We start from the raw sequence: 20,920 nt of genomic DNA on the forward strand, positions 1-20,920 counted from the left end.
CTACAAATTATGTTGGGCCAGCTAGCCCTCCTCATGGCTTTCTCAAAGGGCATTTTCCCACCCAGCTTCCACTAATGCAATACAACATATGCAGACTCTTTCAGTGATGGCACTAATTAGCTCAGAGCATTAACTTGATCTGCTTCTTGGAATTTGCAGCTATTGTCTAAGCAGATCTGGTCTAGAAATGATGGTCTGCATGCGTCTGGATGAGAGAGGCTAGCAGTTTTACCATCACTGTCACTGGAGGGGTTCACCCACCAGAAATACAAGGAAACACATTAGTTTAGCCAGGCACAAGGTCTGAATTACCTTTTCACAAACTAATCCTGAAGCTGAGCTAAATTCCTTCTTATAATAAAGTTCAATGCATGAAATAGATCAAATAATTTGGCAGGACTTTAAGAAATAAAGTGGCTGATATTTCTGAAAACCCTTCATAATAGAGTCTTGGCTATTCCAAGAAGCAATGTAAAACTACTACTTTAGGAAAGTGTCTCAGTCTAAGTACTGCTAAGAGAATAATCTCTTCCTTCTTACTGCAAAATCTACACCACCTTTCCCCAAAACTCCCCTGGAAGTGTCTTCTAGAAATTTTGCCATCGTTATTTGTTTTATATGGATACTTACATACTTATTTTACTTATTTTTCAAATCCTTCTGCAATGGGTGGCAGTATAAAGTCTTAAAATAAGTAGATAGCAAATGGAAGATTTCCCTTCTTCTCCTCTGTCTCTAATGCACCCCCCCCCCAAAAAACCCCAAGAACAACAGGTCAGAGGGGAAAAGCACCTAAGCAAGCATGGTCTAAAAGTTCCTAAACAAAATGCTTCAGTAGCTCTGATATCGACAGTCTTGCACCAGATGTTACTTATGTTTATTCTTGCAAAAAACCCCCCCAAACCAAAGCAAAATCTCACACAAAATGGAAGACGAGAGACTCATTCTGTCAGCTATCACAGTGATTTAACACTGCAGTATCCCAGTGGGCTAAGTCACCCGCACTGAAACATATGTTTAGTAAAGCAGGCAGGTAAGTGTCTTCGTTTGGAACAATAAGAAGCCATTTAGATGTCTCTGGTGAAACATCAAACATGTTCCCAAAGGTAGAAGCAGGTGACCTTCAAGGGGACAATAAGCCCAAAACATGAGAGAATCAAAATGGTAAACTGGAAGTGATAAAACCTAGGACAGACCACAGCATGTGCATACTGCTGCTATGGTTAAGTTTTGTATTTATGATTTACTCCCTTCAAATAAATCTTATTCCTTAGGTATCTGCTTACCTGGCCTTGGCAAAAGTATCTCTAGACACATGTAACACACAGCACAGCTGGACCTGAAACTGGCAGCTCTTGACTCCCACTGGGTTCCAGGGACAGGGGATCAATGAACTACGTCTTATTCCAAAATGCTTTTCAATGCCCCTCTGTTTCCTTACAAGCCCAATGCCCTGGTGGAACAGAAGAAAAATACCCTCCTGCTGCAAACATTATGTTTCCAGACTTTGAACTGAAGCATCCAGAACAACTTTTGTATTTTCTGCCTTTTGGACCAAGTAGAGGGGGCTCACTTCCAGTGCAGAGTCAGTATCAGGGTAAGAGCAAACAGTGCAGGTAATTTAAGACTAGTGAATGTATATCTAAGCTCTTATACTTTGGCTTTTAAAACAGAGTATGAGAGGTTTGGGGAATGAAAAACCACAGATATATTATGCCAGGGAGCATGATGTAAAGAACCTGAAGATGACTGAGCACAGGAGGTACTATCTCAGATTTCAAAAGCGGTCCTGTTGCAATCGATACAGTGGTATATACAAGATCACATGTAAAGCCTCCCAGGTTTGGCAGCTGCTGCAGTCAGTGCTAGCAAACATATTTACTTGCTCTGTTCAGGTAGATGGTAGACAGGAATGGGAGAAGACATGTTTCAGAAGTAGCAGAGCTAGGTACTGACCTTTGTCCAAAACACTGCAGGAAGAAGTCTGGCCCAAGTGAAGTCCATGGGGAGACTGCACCTGATTTGAACCAGCAAGGATTTCAGTAAAATCTACAGCCAGGTGTTGCATGATCTCCTCATTTGTCACTGCTGCACTGACTTGCAAACAGACCTCCTCCTGTTTATGTGCACTTCATATTTGATACTGAAAGCCAGTCCAACACGTAACAGCTTTGTTGCTGAATTAAATGGGACAGAATATGTCATGGGAAGAAGTCACCCCTCATTTCAACACAATTAGGACAGATGGGTCTTAGTTACAATTCTGGATACAGACTAAAAACCTTGCACTTCCCTCCGTCTGCTCTGTGAAACGTTTCACAAAGCCAACCCTCAATTTGCAGATCTAACTGTAGCCCAAAAGCTTAAACCACTAACCCAGTATCAAAACAGAGTACTGCCTATCTCAGATAAGCCACCATTTCTTTTTTTGAAGTAAGAATAACCATTTGCTCCCTGTAAAGTATTGACTTTCTCCTGATTCTAGAAATGACTGCAGCATGTCTCATGAGCTCAGAGAAAGCATTTCTACAAGTTGCTTCATGCCACAGCAGTTTACAGTAATTCAATTTGAAACATTATTTTGATCTCCAAAGACTAAAGCAGCAGCACTGAATCGAAACTCCTTAAGCAGCTAGGTGAGAAGCACAGATTTTTTCCATTGGTGCCCAACTGTGGTCTGTTGCATACTGCATGGCACACCTCTTCTTCCTTCCGCAGCGTGCAACAGGCTAACGTTGCTGGCACCTCACACTCACACGATGGGAAAAAAGCAGGACTCTCTGGTCTAAATCCTCCCAGACAACTAGCAGATTTCAGAAGTTTGCCCACCTTCACACAAGTTTCAGGTGCCCGGTTTACAGAAACAGCTGAGCATTCCCATGGTGAAAACTATCAGGTAGTTAAGTGTAGGGTCCCTATATATTCTGTCATTGGTAGTTGCAAGGTGCTAACTTGCAACAAGAAATTCCTGTTTAAGGTGTGGGAAAAAGAAAAGAAGTGAAGATTACACTGAAATTCTGAATTGGGGTACTGTATTTCAGTGAATAATTTGTACATCAGTTCATTTGATGGAATCCCCACTTTCACTAGAAACGTGGCAGAGGAAACATTTGGTCCTCTGCCTGTTCACCCACACACCTGCCCTATTCAACCTCCCCAACACATTGCTAAGGTCCCAGCAACATTTTCCAAGAAATGCCATTTTGGCTCTATTAAAACAGATTTTAAAAAAATTCCTTCTTCCCAACTTTTCTTTCCAAATTAGATTTACTGATGTATTTACACACACAGTCACTCATGCTTATTTTTTTTTGCACAGCCGAAATTCTAGTTTTCACACAGCTTGACTAGATACGTAAAGTGCACAGCAATCAAGGCACTGGATTTCAGCCACAGCAAAGGGAAGTAATGTCCTGCTCTTGGAAAACAAAAAGAACAAAACCCCACAAGACTTAAAATGACTAATTCATTTGAAGCTCTGATACTATTTGTGGCCCAAGGCAGTACTGCTGCAGGCACTGCTGCAAATAACAACCAGCAACAATGAAAACAGTGGAACAAAGCTTAAAGCACATCTGTACTTTTAACATAGAAAGCAATTTCACTGGCACATATAGCACATAAACTCTGTATCACAAAACAGACATAGGCATTTTAGCTATACCTCAAGGGCCTAAATGTATTAACTGGCATTTGTTAAATTAAGCTCGTTTGAACCGAGGTTCAACTTATTCCAAACCTAAACTTTACTGTGATTTGAGAAAATTACCAATGAAGCACCATGCTACTTGGCTTATTTTGGAACCTACAGTAACACACTAGTGAAATGTATCAGTGCTTTAAAACAACGTGTAGGCAGTTCGTGGAACTTGCTGCCACAACCTCTATTCAGGCCAAGAGGTTATTCCTACTTCCAACAGAGTGAAAAAAACATTAATAAGGGCTATAAGGTCTCATGCTTCATGGGCATAAGAACCCCAGTGGCTAAACTTCTGGAGGTAACTAATTCTGTTTGTTGTCCCTCAGGGAGTTCATTTTCTTCCTCTAAGGCAGATGTCATCAAACTTGATGCCATGAACAAGCAGAACGCTTGCTTCATCTATTTGTAAGAACATTCACAAGCTCCCTTACAATATTTGGCCAATATGGGAAATCAGAGGCTTACAGGAAACTGCCCATCTTAATCTTCACTAACATTTGGCTGCCATTGGCACCATGATATGAGTGGAGGGATATACCTTTTACTTAGTGCATGAACAATCTCAGTTATGCATTCCCAGTAATTCCAGGGCTGGTCAGTGCTGAAAGTCTATAGACAAAATATACGACAAGCGTACATAAGAAATATGTTCAGTGATGTAAGGAAGGAAAAACCTTTCAATTTTGCTTTGGGTTCCATTGTTTAACAATGTCCTGTGTGAAGTAATTTGAGATTATTACCTTTTACAGGATCAAGTTTGCCAGAGAATAACAGGCTGGGGCAGGGGTTTGAAAGATGATGGTAAATGGCAAAACTAGGTTGTGCTCACAATCACAGTCGCTGAACTGCTAAATGTGTCTACAATGATATTAATGGGATATAAAATGATCATAGGAATTAGTGAGTCTTGCCAGCAATACCAGAAGCAGTTACACAGGTACAGCTAGACTAGGAAGAGGCCGGCTTTTCAACTATTTATCGAGTTACTATTTCTGCCTCTCTTTCCATTTTCTAAATGAGGGCAGCAATAGAAGACTCGGACATGTTTTTCAGTTCAACAAGAAGACGATCTGCAGTGATGACAAATGAATGCCAGATTGATCCTGAGTATCATTTCAAAGAAACACTCAAAGCATGATTCATGCTTTATATTTTTCTTAAGTGTCCATATAAAGGGAACACAACCAGGGCATCCTTGTAGGAAATTATCTGTGGTCAGTATGACAGGGCAAGGGCTGACTTTGAACAGCAATGAGAACAGCTTGTTTCCTGCTACCTTCCAGACCCAGAAACTAACAAAGCAGCATGAAGAAAACTAATTTCTTTTCTATTTTATGTTTCACTTAAAGACATAGCAGGAGTCTTCCATAAAGGATGTTAAGTGAGACATGCTACTAACTTTTTGGAATTTGTTCACAATTTAAAAAGTAAGCAGAAATGCATGTTAGATAACAAAGATCAAGTTGGGTGGAGGTGGCAAAATTATTTCAAAACCTTTCCTGAGATTTATAGCAGTGTCTGCACAATTTAAACTCCTATTCTTAAGAATGGGCAGCTTTAAAATTTAGGTCTAAAATGTGTTAATTGCCCTGTTTATTTCAATTGTATGTTTAACTGTGGAGAGCAGTTATACCAATTCAACTTTGCTATGTTGGGATCTGGTTGTATGTTGATTTTCAGTATTGCACCTTTGTTATTTTCAATCCTACAGAGAAAGCAAGTGTAAACACAGCAATAAAGAAATTCACACCTACATAATCTGAGATCCCACCATCCGTCTCTGAACATTTTCTACCACTGTTCAGGATGCTACCTTTGTTGGGGGGAGGGCGCTGAACTGTTATTCACTGTGTTAATTGATGCTTAATACAGAAATACAATTCTGCAGATACCTTTATTGCATTATGCCAACAGTTCAGTTAGTATAATTGCACACAAAGAGAAACCAAATGTAATTTTCTTTTACTTAATACTCGTTCCGCTGTTCCTTTCAGCTCCTTCATCTGATTAACTAATGTGACTCAGAGTTCTTCCGAGAAACAGCCATGTAAGTACTCGTAAGAGGACTCTCCCTGATGCAAAAGACAAAATCTGTGCAACCACTAAGTGTTGTGGGGAAGAGACTGGAGCTGAAGGAAAACAGTAATCCAGTCCGGATGAGAAAATCATTTGATGACAGTTTCCATGCAAGAAACCATGGTTGCAAAGTGGCTGGTGGATATGCAGATCAGATGGGACAAAACAATGCAAGATTTGAGGGGAAAAAAGGTTAATATTTTTGTACATTTCACAACACACCATTTTTGTACTGTGTGCCCTGACACGAGTAAGTTGTCAGTGGGACAGATGAGAAGCTGAAACATCAAAAGAGAGGCCATCCTCATGGTATTTACAGCCTATTCAGAAGCACCAGAAATCTTTAATTAAAGCTTGATTGCTCTGTGTATTGTTATCTACTTTCGCCTACTGAGAACCCTATTCTGTCTCCTCCAGTTTCCATGATAGTAATTTGTTTACCTAGAGTTCCTCATTATTGCTCACTGTATCTTTATATGCCTGAATTTCCCATATTCTAGCCTTGTCTATAAAAGGAAATTGCATTGGTTTGATATAAATTGGCTTTTTAATTGGTAGTTAAACTCACTGTACAGAGATGCTACGGTTTGAGCGGCTTTCAGTTTTACTTAAACTGATACCTAATCAATTTAAAAACAAAGCCAAAGTAAGCTTGGTTTACATCAAAATAAACAGCACACAGCCTTTTGTACAGACTCAACCATTTCAATCAAAAATCCTAGTTCCACTAAAGTTGCTTCAATCTTCTGGTACACACAAGCTTTCTTACAACTTTTTTGCAAGCTTCTTCCAGAATCAATTTTCACCTGCAACCTTTCAGCAAGAAGCTGGCATTTCAGCAAATACGTCATTAATTAATTGAAAAGGAAAGCATTTGCATTGCTCTGTGATCATCTATCTAATGGCCACCTTGCACTGCAAGTAACTGTGTGACTTGAAACATACAGGAATTTTTCTGTGCTGGTCCTGGTCATCATCGAGAAACTTGAGAGCGCAACACCACCACATTAGTTGTAGTAATTTGGGGTCTTATTCTGCACAGCGCATTCATCATCCCACGTGCGACACATGACAGTAGTTAACAGACTTCTGGGAACTTTAGGATCTTTCGCAACGTGGCTGCATTATGTGTTTTGAACCTTTGGTGTACATATCCTGGAGGCATGCCAAGCCACGATAAGCAATGGCAAGGCTGAAGAAGTAAGTCACTGGGTACAGGGCCTGAGAACAGAGAGGCCAGGGAGGTTGGTGGTGATGACTATCACTTCTGCTGAAAATGGATTTCCAAGCACAGGCAAAACCAGCAGGTGCATGTAACAGGTTGTTCTCAGTTACAAAGGAGCAAATCGAGGCCCATACCCTTGAAAGCAACAGAGCTTCTTTGGATTTCCTGTCAAGTAAACAAAGTGGTACCTGTCTTTCAGATTGTACTTCCTGCTGTGTAGGCTGAGCTGGCTTGGGGACTTGGGGAGGGCATTTTATTATCCTGTTGTCTCCTCAGCTATAGGAACACAGTTCTTTGTTTTAATATAATTTCTTAAGAAGGAAATATTATAGCATGTGATCCATCACACAAGCCAAAGATCACATTAGCTGTAATTACTTTTGGCTGAGCTCATATTGGTCAATGCAGTCTTTGGGACTTCAGGGTGGCACTGATGCTGTTGGTTCACTCACACAACAGTAAATATGTGGCCATCAAAGTAAAGGCCTTGACAGACTCAGCCTGAGGTTTCTTAAATGCATTACAGGATGCAGAAAGAAACAAGATTAAAGCTGGGTAAAATGCATAGCCCAGGGACCAAACAAGCATCTGCAGTGTTTGCTGAGAGCAGGAACTCAGCAACACAAAGCAAAAAGGTGATTCGGTGCTGTGGAGACCCTCAGAAATGCAATGACTTCCCACTGCAAGAAGCTGCAGCTTAGCTTCTCTGATTTCTGCCTTGTCTACACTGAGGGCACAAAGGGGAGAAAACTGCTGTAAGAGTGATTTCAAATCTCAAGGGCTGGAGACAATTTTAGACAGAACATGAACAGGACTGAGGATCAAGCCCAGAAATTAGGCAAACTGGCTTAGATACCACAGGAATTGCCTTGAATTTTCACCCCAAGGTCATAACAAATGATTTGAATTGCTCAAAGTACCTCGGTGACCTTCTGTTCTACCCCCATGCAATCTGACTCCCATTACTTCTACTATCCAAGCATTTCTTTAAATTGCATTCGTCAGATAGATCAGGGAGCAGAAGGGCTAGAAGATGTTCCATCATTTCAGGTCTAGTGAGAAGTAGGAAGTAACAAAATCCTCAAAGAAACCTACAGCCACAAGATTTCTAGCCTAACACCCACACACCCACTTTATATTAACTTGCATCCAAACTTCAGGCCAGTCTCCAATCCGAACCTGGTATCTAATGGCTTTTGTGTTACTAAAACAGTAGGTACCCTGGAAGGAAATGTACAGTTGCCTTGGGGAACTATATCACCACCTAAGCATTGACATTCCTATAGAAAGTCAGCCAGAAGTCCATGATCTACACCTGTGTACAGACCCTACCACAAGATCACTGACCTAAGAGAAATTCTCAAAGCACCTAAAAGTAAAAGGTGGCTCCACTTACAGGCAGGTATCAAAGGGAACACTCCACAGGATCCTCAAAAAGGCCGTAAGGGTCTTTTTGGAAATGATACCTTTGTGACCAGCCCAAGCTCACACACGACATCTGTAACAGAGCTAGACACAATCTTTGTAGCTAAAGCACAGGTCCACCCAGCCCAGCATCCTCTCATACAGGCTCATTCCCTCTGTCTCATTCTCCTGAGACTTTGGTCAGTGCTCCTGCACTTTTCTTGCTGTATGGTGCTCAGTACATAGAATATCAATAAACTCCACTTGATGGCAACTCTTGGCCTACACCATAAACTGTATCATCAGCCTCCGCTGCCAGAGCTCGCTTCACAAGAGAGTTCAGGTATCAGCAGGTGCCCTGCTGCAGCAGCATGGAGTAGGATAATACATCCATCTTTTCAGGTGGGCTTTGAAGGCTGTGTGGAGCTTTTGACCACACTGACCAGATTGCTGTTGGTATCAGAGCTAACACCACTAGTTCCTGTATTTCAGCAGTACACTGCAGGCAGCAAAGCGAAACATAACCTACAATAGGACAGACTCGAAGTCTTTCTAAGACAGGAGTGGGAGAGAAGGAGGCAGCAGGAACAAATCCCTGGCTTACTGACAAAGTAAAGGAGGCATATACCAACCATGCTCCTGTTTTCTACCTTAAGAGGGGTGGTATTTCAAATTGGCAGGTAACTAGCTAGCCCTAAGTGAGGAGAAACAGCTGCATGCAGTGCTAAGGGTGGCAGTTATAGCAAGTGCTCATCTCTCCTGTAGTTACCCCTCATTTCCATGGTTAGCCCTGCCCCTCCAGGTAAGCTGGAAATTGTGGCCACCTGGATCAAATCAGGAAGAGAAGGTGGCAAGGAGGAGGGAAGGAAGCAGACTGCAATAGAAATGTACGCGTAGAAACCAAAACAGATATTGTGAATGTGTGGGCAAGCCTGGGAGAGGGAAGAGACAAACATTTGGGAGACAGTGATGTGAGGGAAAGGGAAATCTTGCATCTATTTGGCCCACGCCACTACAGTTAAGCTGGAAAGAGGAGCTGGGGGACAGGGGAAAACAAAATAACATTGACCATAAAAGACTGACATTTCTAACTAAAAATCATGTTTTTAAAACAAAGACCAATGATGTACTCTTTCAAATAGGCAACGAAAATATTACTGAAAAAGCAAAGCTATGTTATTTCAAACCAAGACTATATTAACTAGAGATGGGTGTTCATGTTACAACATGCTGGACTCAGTCAATTTGGACACTTCACTTTGATTCCTGCCTGTTTTTATGACCATGACACCAAACAAACCTGTCTTACAGTTTAAAAGCAGTTTTTACTTCAAGAAGAGGCTCCCTCTGGTTGGTTCTTTCACCAGCTTGCAATCAAAATCCAAGTTACAGTTAACAGCTAACAGCAATTGCTTTCTAGAGCTTGTTTTGTTTTGTTGTGTTTGTATGGGACTTGGGAAAAGCTCTGAACAAAGGCTTTTGTAAAAAAAAAAAAAAAAAAGGAATCATATTGCATTTAGCCACATCTAACTGAAATCTGTACTAGTTGGAAACCTCTGCTGTCTGAAAATGCTTCTCAGACCAGACAATTACCTGCTGGACCAGAAACGGGGGCAGTGTTGAGCTGGAGATTTCCCAGAAGCTTTTGTTCCCATCCAAACTTCTTCTGGCCACCTCTACTGGTGAGCAAATTGCTTGAGTCTGGAGTGGTACCTCGAGGTGTCTTCTCTCCACTGACTAGAAAACAAGAAGCCACAGATTGGTTTATCACTGAGGGTGGCTGAGTCAGTATGTAATACAAAACTGAAGCTAAATTAAGGGCTGCAGGCTCCTCTGCTGAGAATAAGAGCCTGCAGTCACAGGATATAACACTATTAAAAGGAAAGGGCAGATTGACTTTTCATTGCTGTTATGGGAACTGTGACAAAAGAAAAATAAACAGGAATGAGTGGTGGGCAAACCAGCAAGTGAATGAAGACACAAAGCAGAAATACAGAATACAATCTTTAGCAACTGTTAGAAAGTTTCTCTTTTAGCCAGTAAAAGTATGTGCAATATTTTTTAATTACAGACTAATTTTAAGATCTCTTTAGAATACTGGAACCTGAAGTACATCGTACTTTTGCACAGAAAACAAGGGGTATTACTGCATAAATGGAAAGACTCATACCCCAGTCACTGCAAATTAACATAATACAAAGAAGATGAAACGTTCTGACTGCTGTTGGGTGAGGAAGTGGCTTAGAGGTTTTCAGTCTGAACAGGGCTACAGAGATTGTAGCTTCAAGCCTAGGAGATGAAAGAACACACTGAAGTTCTACTGCTCAACCCAAGGTAGAAGTTTCATGTCTTCAGAGCAGCAGTCCTCCAATCCTCATGTAAGTTGTTGGTCTGAGGTACAGAGTGACAGATCATTGAACACATTTACAAATTAAGCAGTTCACTATGCATGAGATTATGAAAGATGAGCCAGACACAAATATTCAATAAAAATCTAAACAGGATGAAATCTGGCAGCAGAGGTATAGACTGGACATATTCTAGAGGCCAGTCAATCACAAAGTCTGGATCAGAATCCAAATTTTTCCCAAGAGTAGGAGAGAGTGAAGATCCTAGTTTCTGATTCAGACTTAAATGCATCAGTCCAAATAAAATAACCTTGTTCTAATTTAACTGGAGTATTGTGCCCAATGTTATTGCAAAGTTAGTGTCAATCACAGGATGCCTATCTTTTCCTAGCCAGAGTCCAACTGTCATTCATTTTGATAACTGTCACACAGCAAACCAGGTCATGTGGAACTCTATAATCAGACTGGCTTCTGCATCAGCCTGGGTGGATAGGTGATGCTAGTATCTCAGCTGGAAGCTGACTCTCCCACACCATATGTCTTACTACCCATTTACTGCCAAACTCGGAACCCATTCACTGGTCAGCTCTACTAATAAGGTATGCATCTGAACGGTCTCCTCCACCTAAGCACAGTTATTTCTGAAACATACCTTTACATTTCAGGAGTCTTTTGAAGATAATAACACCCAATCCCTTCCCCACAGTTTCAACCCCTTTCCAAATTTCAATTACATGGCAAATAAAAGACAAGTCACTTGCAGATAAAAGGAAAACTTACTTGTTAAATAACAGTCCAGACTAAGGGAGACATTGTCAAAAGCAATAACGGCATCAGATCCTTCTTCCCATGAAGCGACGATCTGAAACCAAAACCTGCACAGATTGGAAGAACAGGGATTAAATTCTGTTAAAGAGATGAAACTCAGAGCTCTTCGCAATTAAAGCAGTTTTAGAAAGGGGGAAAAAAGCTTTTCTTTTCACATATAAAAATATTAAATTGCCAGAGAAAGTATCCTCAACCTTAACAAGAAAAGATAATCTGAGGAGCGGAGCTGTACATGAATACAGGCAGACAGAGAAAAGAATACAGCCCCTCTTCCCTCCAGAAACATACAACCTGAAGCAGGTGCAAATATGTGTGTGTGTGGGGCATCAGGACAGAAAATACAGTCCCCTGGCTTCTGGCACAAAAAAAATGAGACACCGAAGTGATTTTATTCTTACAAGTGATTTACACCCTAAAGTGTTAAGAAACATAAGTAGGCTGGGGCTCCTGAAATCATTTGAGTTTCTAAAAGGAACTGGCAATCAGAGACTGAAACCAATTTAGAAAGTATTTGGTGTTGATCCACCCTCTAGGAAGCAAAGGATATCTAACAGTCCTGGCAGTCACAAAAGAGAGGAACTGACACTGGGTAGTCCACAGGAAGAGCAGAACTCATTATCTCCTTGTAGAAGCTGAGCAGGTTTGCCTCAAATCACTTCCACACTTTCAGATGGCTTTTGCCAGGAAGTTCTGCCACTCCTACGTTACCAGAAGGAAGATCACTGTAAATTCACCCTCAGTGATATTACAAGTCAACAGGAAAAGAAAAAATAACCCACAACCAAATACTTCAAATCTGATAGTATATTGACCACACGTTAATTTAGTGCACTCACGGATTTAGGTTTTCTCTTAGCTTAGCAAGTTCATGCTCTCCCGATGCGTATCTGCTGCATAAAATCATAATACTCTGCTTAGGAAGTAGAACAATTTCTAAAAGCAGCCAACCATGGCCCAGAAGTCAGATACAATGTTGAGAGGTTGCATCAAGACTATAAAAACATGAAACTATCATATGGTGTAGAACAAGCTGCAAGACAATAGGAAATATTATTTAAACCTCATTCTCTGTTGTCCCTTGATATTTCACACCAGCAGAAGCTAAGACATTCATGGGTCTCTTTAACGTAGATCTATTGCTGATGGTTCCTGCTCTATCTTTTAGACATAAGCATTTAGTCAGAATGTGAATTCTTGCAGATGTTCCAGTTTAGATGAGAAAGGGATGACAGAACAAGGTATTTTTGAGGAGCAGGCCTATTTATTTAGAAAGGCTGTAGAAATCCTGTCCCTTTACTGCAGCAAGAATCTAAACACCAGCAGACTTTTTTTTTCTTCTCACAGACTCTAGACCTTTATGCATAGTACTGGATCTAAAATATTTTCTCTCAGCTTTTTGTCTGCTATCAGTATTCTTACGTTAGTCTAGTTGCCTCCTACTGTTTTTAAAATTTACCTCTCCTTTACCAGCAAACCAACCCCACAAAGCAAAATTCAAGTGAAGCTTCTCTGCTCTAATGTATATTTACTTTGGGATAGCATGTTCCTGTGTTTTCAGTGCGGGTTTTGACTGTTTCAGCCTCCTGTCAACAAACGTAACCAACTTCCATGTTGTTCTCAAATACAGCGCAGCTTTCACCACCGGAGATGACAGTGAGGTTTGGCACAAACTAAAACAGACCCCAGGGATATACATGCCTTTTGAGGATAGCTAGATTGAAGCATTGTCTTCTTCTGCAACTGGTGTTCTTGCTAAGCTGGAGGACAGAATGGGGACACAGAAAAGCTGACCCAGCCAAAGCAAAAACTTCAAACAGAAAAAACTCCTGGCAGTCCTTGAAAGGTGCAAAGGATTTAGAACAGAGCACAGTCCATTCACAAGAGAAAAGAGTTGATATAGTTGCTATGTTGCTCCTTCTTTATTTCCGGTAAAGCAAAACAATGATGCTTCAATACTGAAATTTCTCGCTCCTTGGAGATATGCATTAGAATCATAGAATCATAGAATCATTTCGGTTGGAAAAGACCTTCAAGATCATCAAGTCCAACCATTAACCGTGCCCCCTAAACCATGCCCTGGAGTACCCTGTCCACTCGCTTTTTGAATACCTCCAGGGATGGTGACTCAACCACTTCCCTGGGCAGCCTGTTCCAATGCCTGACAACCCTCTCAGTAAAAAAATTTTTCCTAATATCTAACCTAAATCTCCCTTGCCTCAACTTGAGGCCATTTCCTCTTGTCCTATCTCCAGCCACCTGACAGAAGAGACCAACACCCACCTCACTACAACCCCCTTTCAGGTAGTTGTAGAGAGCGATAAGGTAGACATAGGGAGAGACTTTTCTAAAACATCTCTGATGCATTTTATCTTCAGCCTTTTTCCTGGGGGTGCACACTAAATGCCACTTGGAGATGTGGACATTTTGATGTGTATTTATGTTTGTAAGGTGCTAAACTGAGGCTGAGAAATGGATTACAAAGACAAATAAGCAGTTCCTCCATGTCAGCTTTTCCCTCCACTTCTGCAGACTTTAGCTCAGGTTGCATACAAGAAGAGATAGATACTTCTGCAAAGACCACTACGTACCTTCTTTGTACCTCCAGGCAACTAAATACTTCCTCTAAATAGATTCAGGCAATTTCCTTGGCAGAACCTAAGCTTCATGCCCCAAGATGTTATGCTCTGATGTACTGTTCATGTCACGCATCTTCAGACAATAAAGTGTTGTTCTAATGAGAATTACCAAATGTTCAGCCCCTAAGAACAGGAAGGCATGATACAAACCAGTATTTCTGTCATTGAAGGGAGTGCCATCTCACATGCCCATATAAGAATGCAATAGGTTGCTTTTTACTTTTATTTACAGTTTATTCAAGTTAAGAGACAGCCTTGCTGATTTCACCTGGCAGCACTTGAGAAGTTTCCTGAAGTTCACCAGGGATGAAAAAAAAATTACAGAAATGCCTCCAAAATACAAAAATCATGTGAATGTTAAACACTGTTAGGACCATCAGTGCTGCTCTGGTTGTCTATTAATCTGATTTTTTTTTTTTTACATGAATGCAGTTTCAGTACAAACCTTCTCTTGAGACCAGCATTTCTGCAACAAATAGTTCATCTTTTCTTCTTCTCCAGTTTAATGCCACTATTAATTTAGAAATATGATGTCTTTTAAATTCCATTGAAACAAGATCATCAGTTAACTAACATTTCAATCATTAGCTTTGGTGGTTTTAGCTTAATGGGCTAATTAAGGGAAATTTAATCAAAACTGAAGATGGAAATGTCACACATCAGTGAAACAGAAAAAAGCCCACAGACAATCTCGTTCCCTTGCCCCCTCCTTTTTTTTCTTTCTGTTTCATCCCTGAAATCAATGAAACGACTCCCTTTGACTTTGGTGGAAGCTGATACCGAAACACCAGAAGCGTATGTTATTGCAGTGACTCAGTATAACGCTGGAGGTGACAACGTCTCACTGATATTTTTGCAGAGATCAAAGTGGGGTATGCTGACTGCACATCCAGTACTTCAGATGGCACCTATACAGCACAGATACTGGTCCACAGTACTGTGTAGACATATTCACTGCAAACACAGACCCTGTGGTGGATGGCCATGAAAGAATATTCCTGAAGGCAATTATACAGGGGCAGCAAAATTAGTGCTGGCAAGTTTGTCATGACTTTGTTGCTTAATAAATCCCAGCAACTTCCTCACATGGGATCCAAACCCTCATCAGGCAAGTCTGTGTTTGTAAGCTAGATTTCTTCATAGGAATGAAAATATGGCTGCTACGAAAGGCTTTAATGGCTTGGATATTAGAAAAATCATCACTTGAGGACTGGTGGAAATTACTTCTTATCTGTCTCTTCTTTTGCCCTACTTCTTGACTCCAGGAGCACAGCTAGGAAAAAGTTCCTTAGATGTATGACCATTGGGAAGTACAAGTTACATCCTGCAGAGTTGAGTGTCAGCTGAGCTGTGAATGCAATTCATACGAAGGCCTTTTTTTTTTTTTTTTTTTTTTTTTTAAATCTGTTTGAGGCAGATGGGAAATGCTGTACCAGGTGGACAAAAAAAACCTAATTCAAATCTCCCCTTTGGGGAACATCAGCTTGGCTGTCTGAAGGATACAAGTTTTACATAAATTAAAAAAACACTCAAGGGTGACTACTGATCAAATATTTCAGAGCCACCTATAAGAAATAGCACCAAGGGCATAACAAATAAGCTTTTTTTGGCCCAACCTGTGAAATTTGAATCCAGGTGAACAGCTCCTTGAAAGGTAGGACCAAGCATATTCCAACTCAGTTAAATCTGACAGAAACAGGATAAAATCAAAGTTTAAGTTCTTTACTGTGAGGGTGATAAGGCACTGGAACAAGTTGCCCAGAGAGGTTGTGGATGCCCCATCCCTGGAAGTGTTCAAGGCCAGGTTGGATGGGGCTTTGAGCAACCTGGTCTAGTGGAAAGTGTCCCTGCCCATGGCAGGGGGGTTGGAACTAGATGTTCTGGGCTGTAATCTTCCCCATTCCTCAGGATCTTTGAATCTTGGGTTTTATTTCAGTGTGGTCAGTATTTGAGCTTCATCACATCATCCTGGGTTTTCTGTTCAGTTGGCTCTTTTTCCTTACTTATTTCTTTTCTTGATCCTAACAGAAGACTGGTTCCCCCCAAAATATCTGGGGCTTATTTACAGAGAGAAATATAGAGCTAGAAATATGAAAATACATCTATAGTTATGTTGGTATAGCCTCCATGAGGACAAACTGTTTTGCTTAAGTCACCTATCCTTAGGTCTTCATTGCACAGAAATGTTAGCTTTTGGGTGTATTATATCCTCTTCTGTTCAGAGGGAAATAAAAAACATTATCCTTGAACTGAAGACCTCAGAAAGTTGATTTTGTGCAAATTCTGCAGCTCCTTTCAGTAACAACTCTGAATTCCACCTAAATATTGTCCTTGGCTCATACAGACAGTTCAGGTTTCCATTAGCCAGACTCAGGCAGCTGTCTTCATGTCATTACTTTAGAAAGTCTCATAATCATTTTTTTTTTCTTTTTATTATAAAGATAGGGATTATTAACCAAGATTGAACATTAATCTCCTCTGTACTCAATCCCCCATGCGGTGACACGATCACAGCATGCCTGTACGTACAGATCCCATTTCATAACTTGTAATGTTTTGCCTCTGATGGAACTGATTTCTCTCTCTACCTAGCTAAAATAATTACAGCTGAACCTGCTTGAGACCAAGGTACTTACGGAACGGAGAAGTTTCAGGTCACTAACGTTATTACACTCAGGTTCCCATTAACTTCTCTGTTACAAATGATGCATTGTTAGCTCACTTCACAATGGAATACTTACTATTTGGGATAAAAGACATACTTAGATGGAATGAGATTATTTAGAGAAATATAAGCATGTTAACCAAACTCAGTTACAGTGACAGAATTGCCATGCAGGAAGTTACTTAATAGCTAGTAATAAAGGTTGAGATTCAAAGGTGTTATTAAAGGCAATCATGCAGAATATATACACGTACAAAATCTCTCACAGGTACTCTGCACACACTGTCACCAAAACCCCCCTCTTCAGATGAAGAGAACAGCCATCAGCAGAATAACTGTTTCAGAAGGAGGACAGTAGCAGACATAGTTAATGCTACAGAGCAGAAGAGGAGCGATACGGGCATTAAAGTCTCACTCTTTTTTTAACAAAGTAATGTGGAACCACGTCAGAGCAACACAGGCTAGACTTGTTGGATGGATATAAGAAGAAAGAATAAAGAGATTTGGGTATAGATGCGACCAATTAATATATATGTGGTAATGTGTAGGGAGATGTGTCTAGCTTGTACGGAGGGTCCCTGTTTCTTCATAGCAGAATGGGAAGAAAGTTCAGGAATAACAGGAGACAAACAGGCCTCTCGGTACAAAATGTTGCCAAGAACGTTCCTTTTCTTTTTCTTCCTTGATGGGAAACCTGATGCCCAAAAAGGAATGTGAGGGAGAGACAGTGGCAATGCAAAAAGAAATTATTAGACAATAAGAGTGCTTAGCCACAGCTCATAGAAATACTATAAAGTGGTATCACTATGAGACAACTTCTTTTTACTGCAGCAATGAGTGAGAGGTTCCCCAGCTGCTTTGCCTGCCATTGAGATGATCTCAATGAGCTGCTGAAGGAGCCAGAGAGAACAAAGGACCTCACTCCCAAGGACTGAAAGGGAATCCCACTTTGATAGGTAGACAAAAAACTGATGAGCACCAGTGTAGTTCACAAAAATCCAGCAAGCCAGCAAGACCGGAATAGGTAAAGAAACCAGTTTAAAGAAAGAAAGTACAATCATCTTGATGTGAATTTTGACTTGTTGCAACAGAATATCACCTTCTGGGGTAACTTAAGTCTGTAGACTTGCTTTCTTCCTCAGGAAGGTCACATCCATACCTAGCCTTCCAGGTAAGTCGCATTTTTCTCTTCCAACATAATAAAATTCCTCAGTCCATGTTCAGGAGAAGGTCATCAGCAAGAAAATAATTTTGAAGCTCTCTGAGCACAATGGGACAAAAAGAAAATTGTTTTTTACTTTCTGAATGTGCTGCCCTATTAAAATGACACAGAGCCTAATCTTGCTATCAGTGACAAGGCAAATGGTGCTGCTACTTACGACTGAAAATTTAGTTTCTAGGGACCTCAAATAAACTTCTCCTCTCACTCCTCCTTCCCCCATCTGGCCACTACTACTTAAGACTGGCTACAAATTTAGACTTTGCAATGCCAAAAAAATAAACCTGATAAGAAAGGAAGCCAAGGAAACCTTTCTAACCAGTAGACACATTTACATTCCTTTTATATTTCTGTACAATCTTCTATCAGAAGACTGTACTGAGGTTGGACAGGTTGCTATTAATACTTGCCATTTCTGCTTGGTTCCTCTCACAGAAGTTACAGTGAAATCTTTAAAGAAAAGGACAGGTTTAGTAGAGAATATAGGCCTTAAAAGACCAGAGCTAGTCTGGTCTGGGCTGGCTCATGTGGAGTCCACTTCCAGGCAACTCCAGCCAGGTGACAGGCAGACCCACAGAACATTTAGTCTACATGCCACTCCACATGGCTGGCCTCAGCTTCACCAAGGGAGCAGAAATTAAGAGAATTAGAAATTGTTTCTTAAAGCATTATTTTTCCAGCCAGGCTTCAGCCTATTAGAGCTGATCCTTTTCCACCTTTTACACTGTGTAGCAAAACGGTTGCTAGGGAGGTTGGTGCTAATAAGCATCAGCCTACAGTAAGCTCCAACAAATCACTTTGTACATGTGCTTGTATTTTATCTATGTGATATACCTTAACCATACTGTTAAACTAACAGTATGTCTAATTATTAGCTACACAAATCACTCATCTTCAATTACACCAGGCTTCTGTTTGCTCTCGCTGTCACATTCCCATGACTATATCATTATTAAAATTTAAACTCACATTTACTTACTAACTAAAACCAAATGTACAAAAAAAGCAAGCCCAATCTACCAACGACAACAGAACTTTCAAGACTCTGTTTCCTACTTGCAATTCTGTGAAGTTAAAAAAGAACAATCCTCAACAGGCTCATTGCTTATCATTGGAAAACAAACAGTAATTTTCCATCAAATAAACCAATTTTACAATAACGCAGTTCTCTACACTACTCTCAACCCAAATATTTTAGCACTGCATTAATGTGTAAATTCCAGTAAGTAAAAATGACCAGTTCTCTAGCTTTCACTAATCTGTGCAGATTATCTGATTTGCAGATAATGTGTCCTTCAGGGAGGGGTACGTAGCTCCATGGGGGCCAAATGAAGCACAACAAGGACTGTCAGTTCATGTTGAGTGTACTCAAGAGGCAAGTTAAAATACAGCATCTCTGGAGACTTTGCCTTTTGCCTCTGGTAGGCACAATCTGTTAATCCAACAGTTCAAGGAGCTCTTGCCCACAACTGGATTCGTTAACTGTAGCTGCTTTGATGGCATATCCTTCACCAGGCCCTTTGCCCTTCCTCCCCGATGCACAGAAGATACGGAGCATTTGGAATTGCGTTACAGCTCTGTTAACCCACACACCATGTGAGCTGACTCTCAAGACTGTTTTGCCCGCACCTTCCAGAACAAGGAAGGACAGCTAACTTTGGGAAGAGGTAAAAAGCCAGAACTTCAGCCTCTTTTAAGTCCACACAGAAAAGGTAAGACCTCACACAGGGTGAAATTGCAACTGGATGCTTTCCTAAGGATCAAATGGGAGGAAAGAAGGCAATCCTCTCCTCATCACGCTCTTGGAAATTAAGCATGTGACCAGGGTTGCCCAGGCTAACACAGTGCTAGAAATCTAACATCCCTCAGTCCCAGTTTAGCTTCCTTGCCATACTCCTCCCTACTTTCTGTTCCTGCCAAATCACCTGAAATGTTCTAGCTGTGATTTTATGTCAGAATATAATTTCCCCCAACAGCCTGAGGGATATCAAACATTTAAGAAATGTCTGTTTCTAAAGATAGAGCTGACCTAATTCTTGGAAGTCTTCCTAATGATTCTTTGAAGTGCTGTAAGCCAAACATGGAAATTATGGCTAAGCAGCTTTTGAACAAGCATGCTTTTGAGCAGTTTTAGAGCATATTATCTTGTTATTAATAACACTTTCCATTCAGCTTCCCAAACACAATGGAACATGCTTTGATTTTGTGCGGAACTGGTACACTGGTGTGCTTTATTCAAGAGCTTTACTTTTGTGAGGTGATTTAAAGTTTCAGCTCCTCCTGTAGGAATATCTGCAATATCATGCTTCTTCTAACACAGACCCTCACAGCTACTGACACAGGAATCAATTAGAAAAAGACACAGCAAGCTTTCAGCAGCACCAGCATTGTGTTCACATCAATTAAATACTTCTTACAGTTCAATAAAACTGTCATTTATGTCCAAAGTATATATACTACAGACTCCCCAGTACGATTTCAGTGTACACTTCCATAGTTCCTTCCTAATTTGTACATCAGTCCAGATTTCCTAAGAAACAGGTTTTGCGATGGTGAGAAAGAAGCTTGCAGTATTTCCATGTCTCACAGTAGATTTCTTCCTTCCCAGGAAGGACTGGTTTCAACTAAATCAATCTTAGAAAAAAATTCATTAAAACAGTGCACTTTCTGTGAATAAATAAGAACAAAAACTTTTCAACAGACACCAAAACTTAAAAGTTTTCCTTGCTTATGTCTTAACCTCCAACAAACTCCCTTCCCTCAGTGAACCCCGCTGTCTTTCTCTGTAAGTAATGGGGAAGTAAGAGTGTCAGGACCTT

At 40.7% G+C, this 20,920-nt stretch overlaps 1 protein-coding gene across 1 annotated transcript in view; it reads right to left on the reverse strand.

Annotated features, from left to right (window-relative positions):
* The window catches only part of ALK (ALK receptor tyrosine kinase), a 323,900-nt gene that overhangs the window by 39,258 nt on the left and 263,722 nt on the right, over positions 1-20,920 (reverse strand). The window contains exons 10-11 of the mRNA XM_052805834.1: positions 11,534-11,628; positions 9,999-10,142 (exon numbers count right to left, since the gene is read on the reverse strand). Of these exons, the coding sequence (XP_052661794.1) occupies positions 9,999-10,142; positions 11,534-11,628 (239 nt within the window). The remainder of the gene's footprint in view (positions 1-9,998; positions 10,143-11,533; positions 11,629-20,920) is intronic.

This window comes from Harpia harpyja, chromosome 13 (genome assembly GCF_026419915.1).
Source record: "Harpia harpyja isolate bHarHar1 chromosome 13, bHarHar1 primary haplotype, whole genome shotgun sequence".
Lineage (NCBI taxonomy): Eukaryota > Metazoa > Chordata > Aves > Accipitriformes > Accipitridae > Harpia > Harpia harpyja.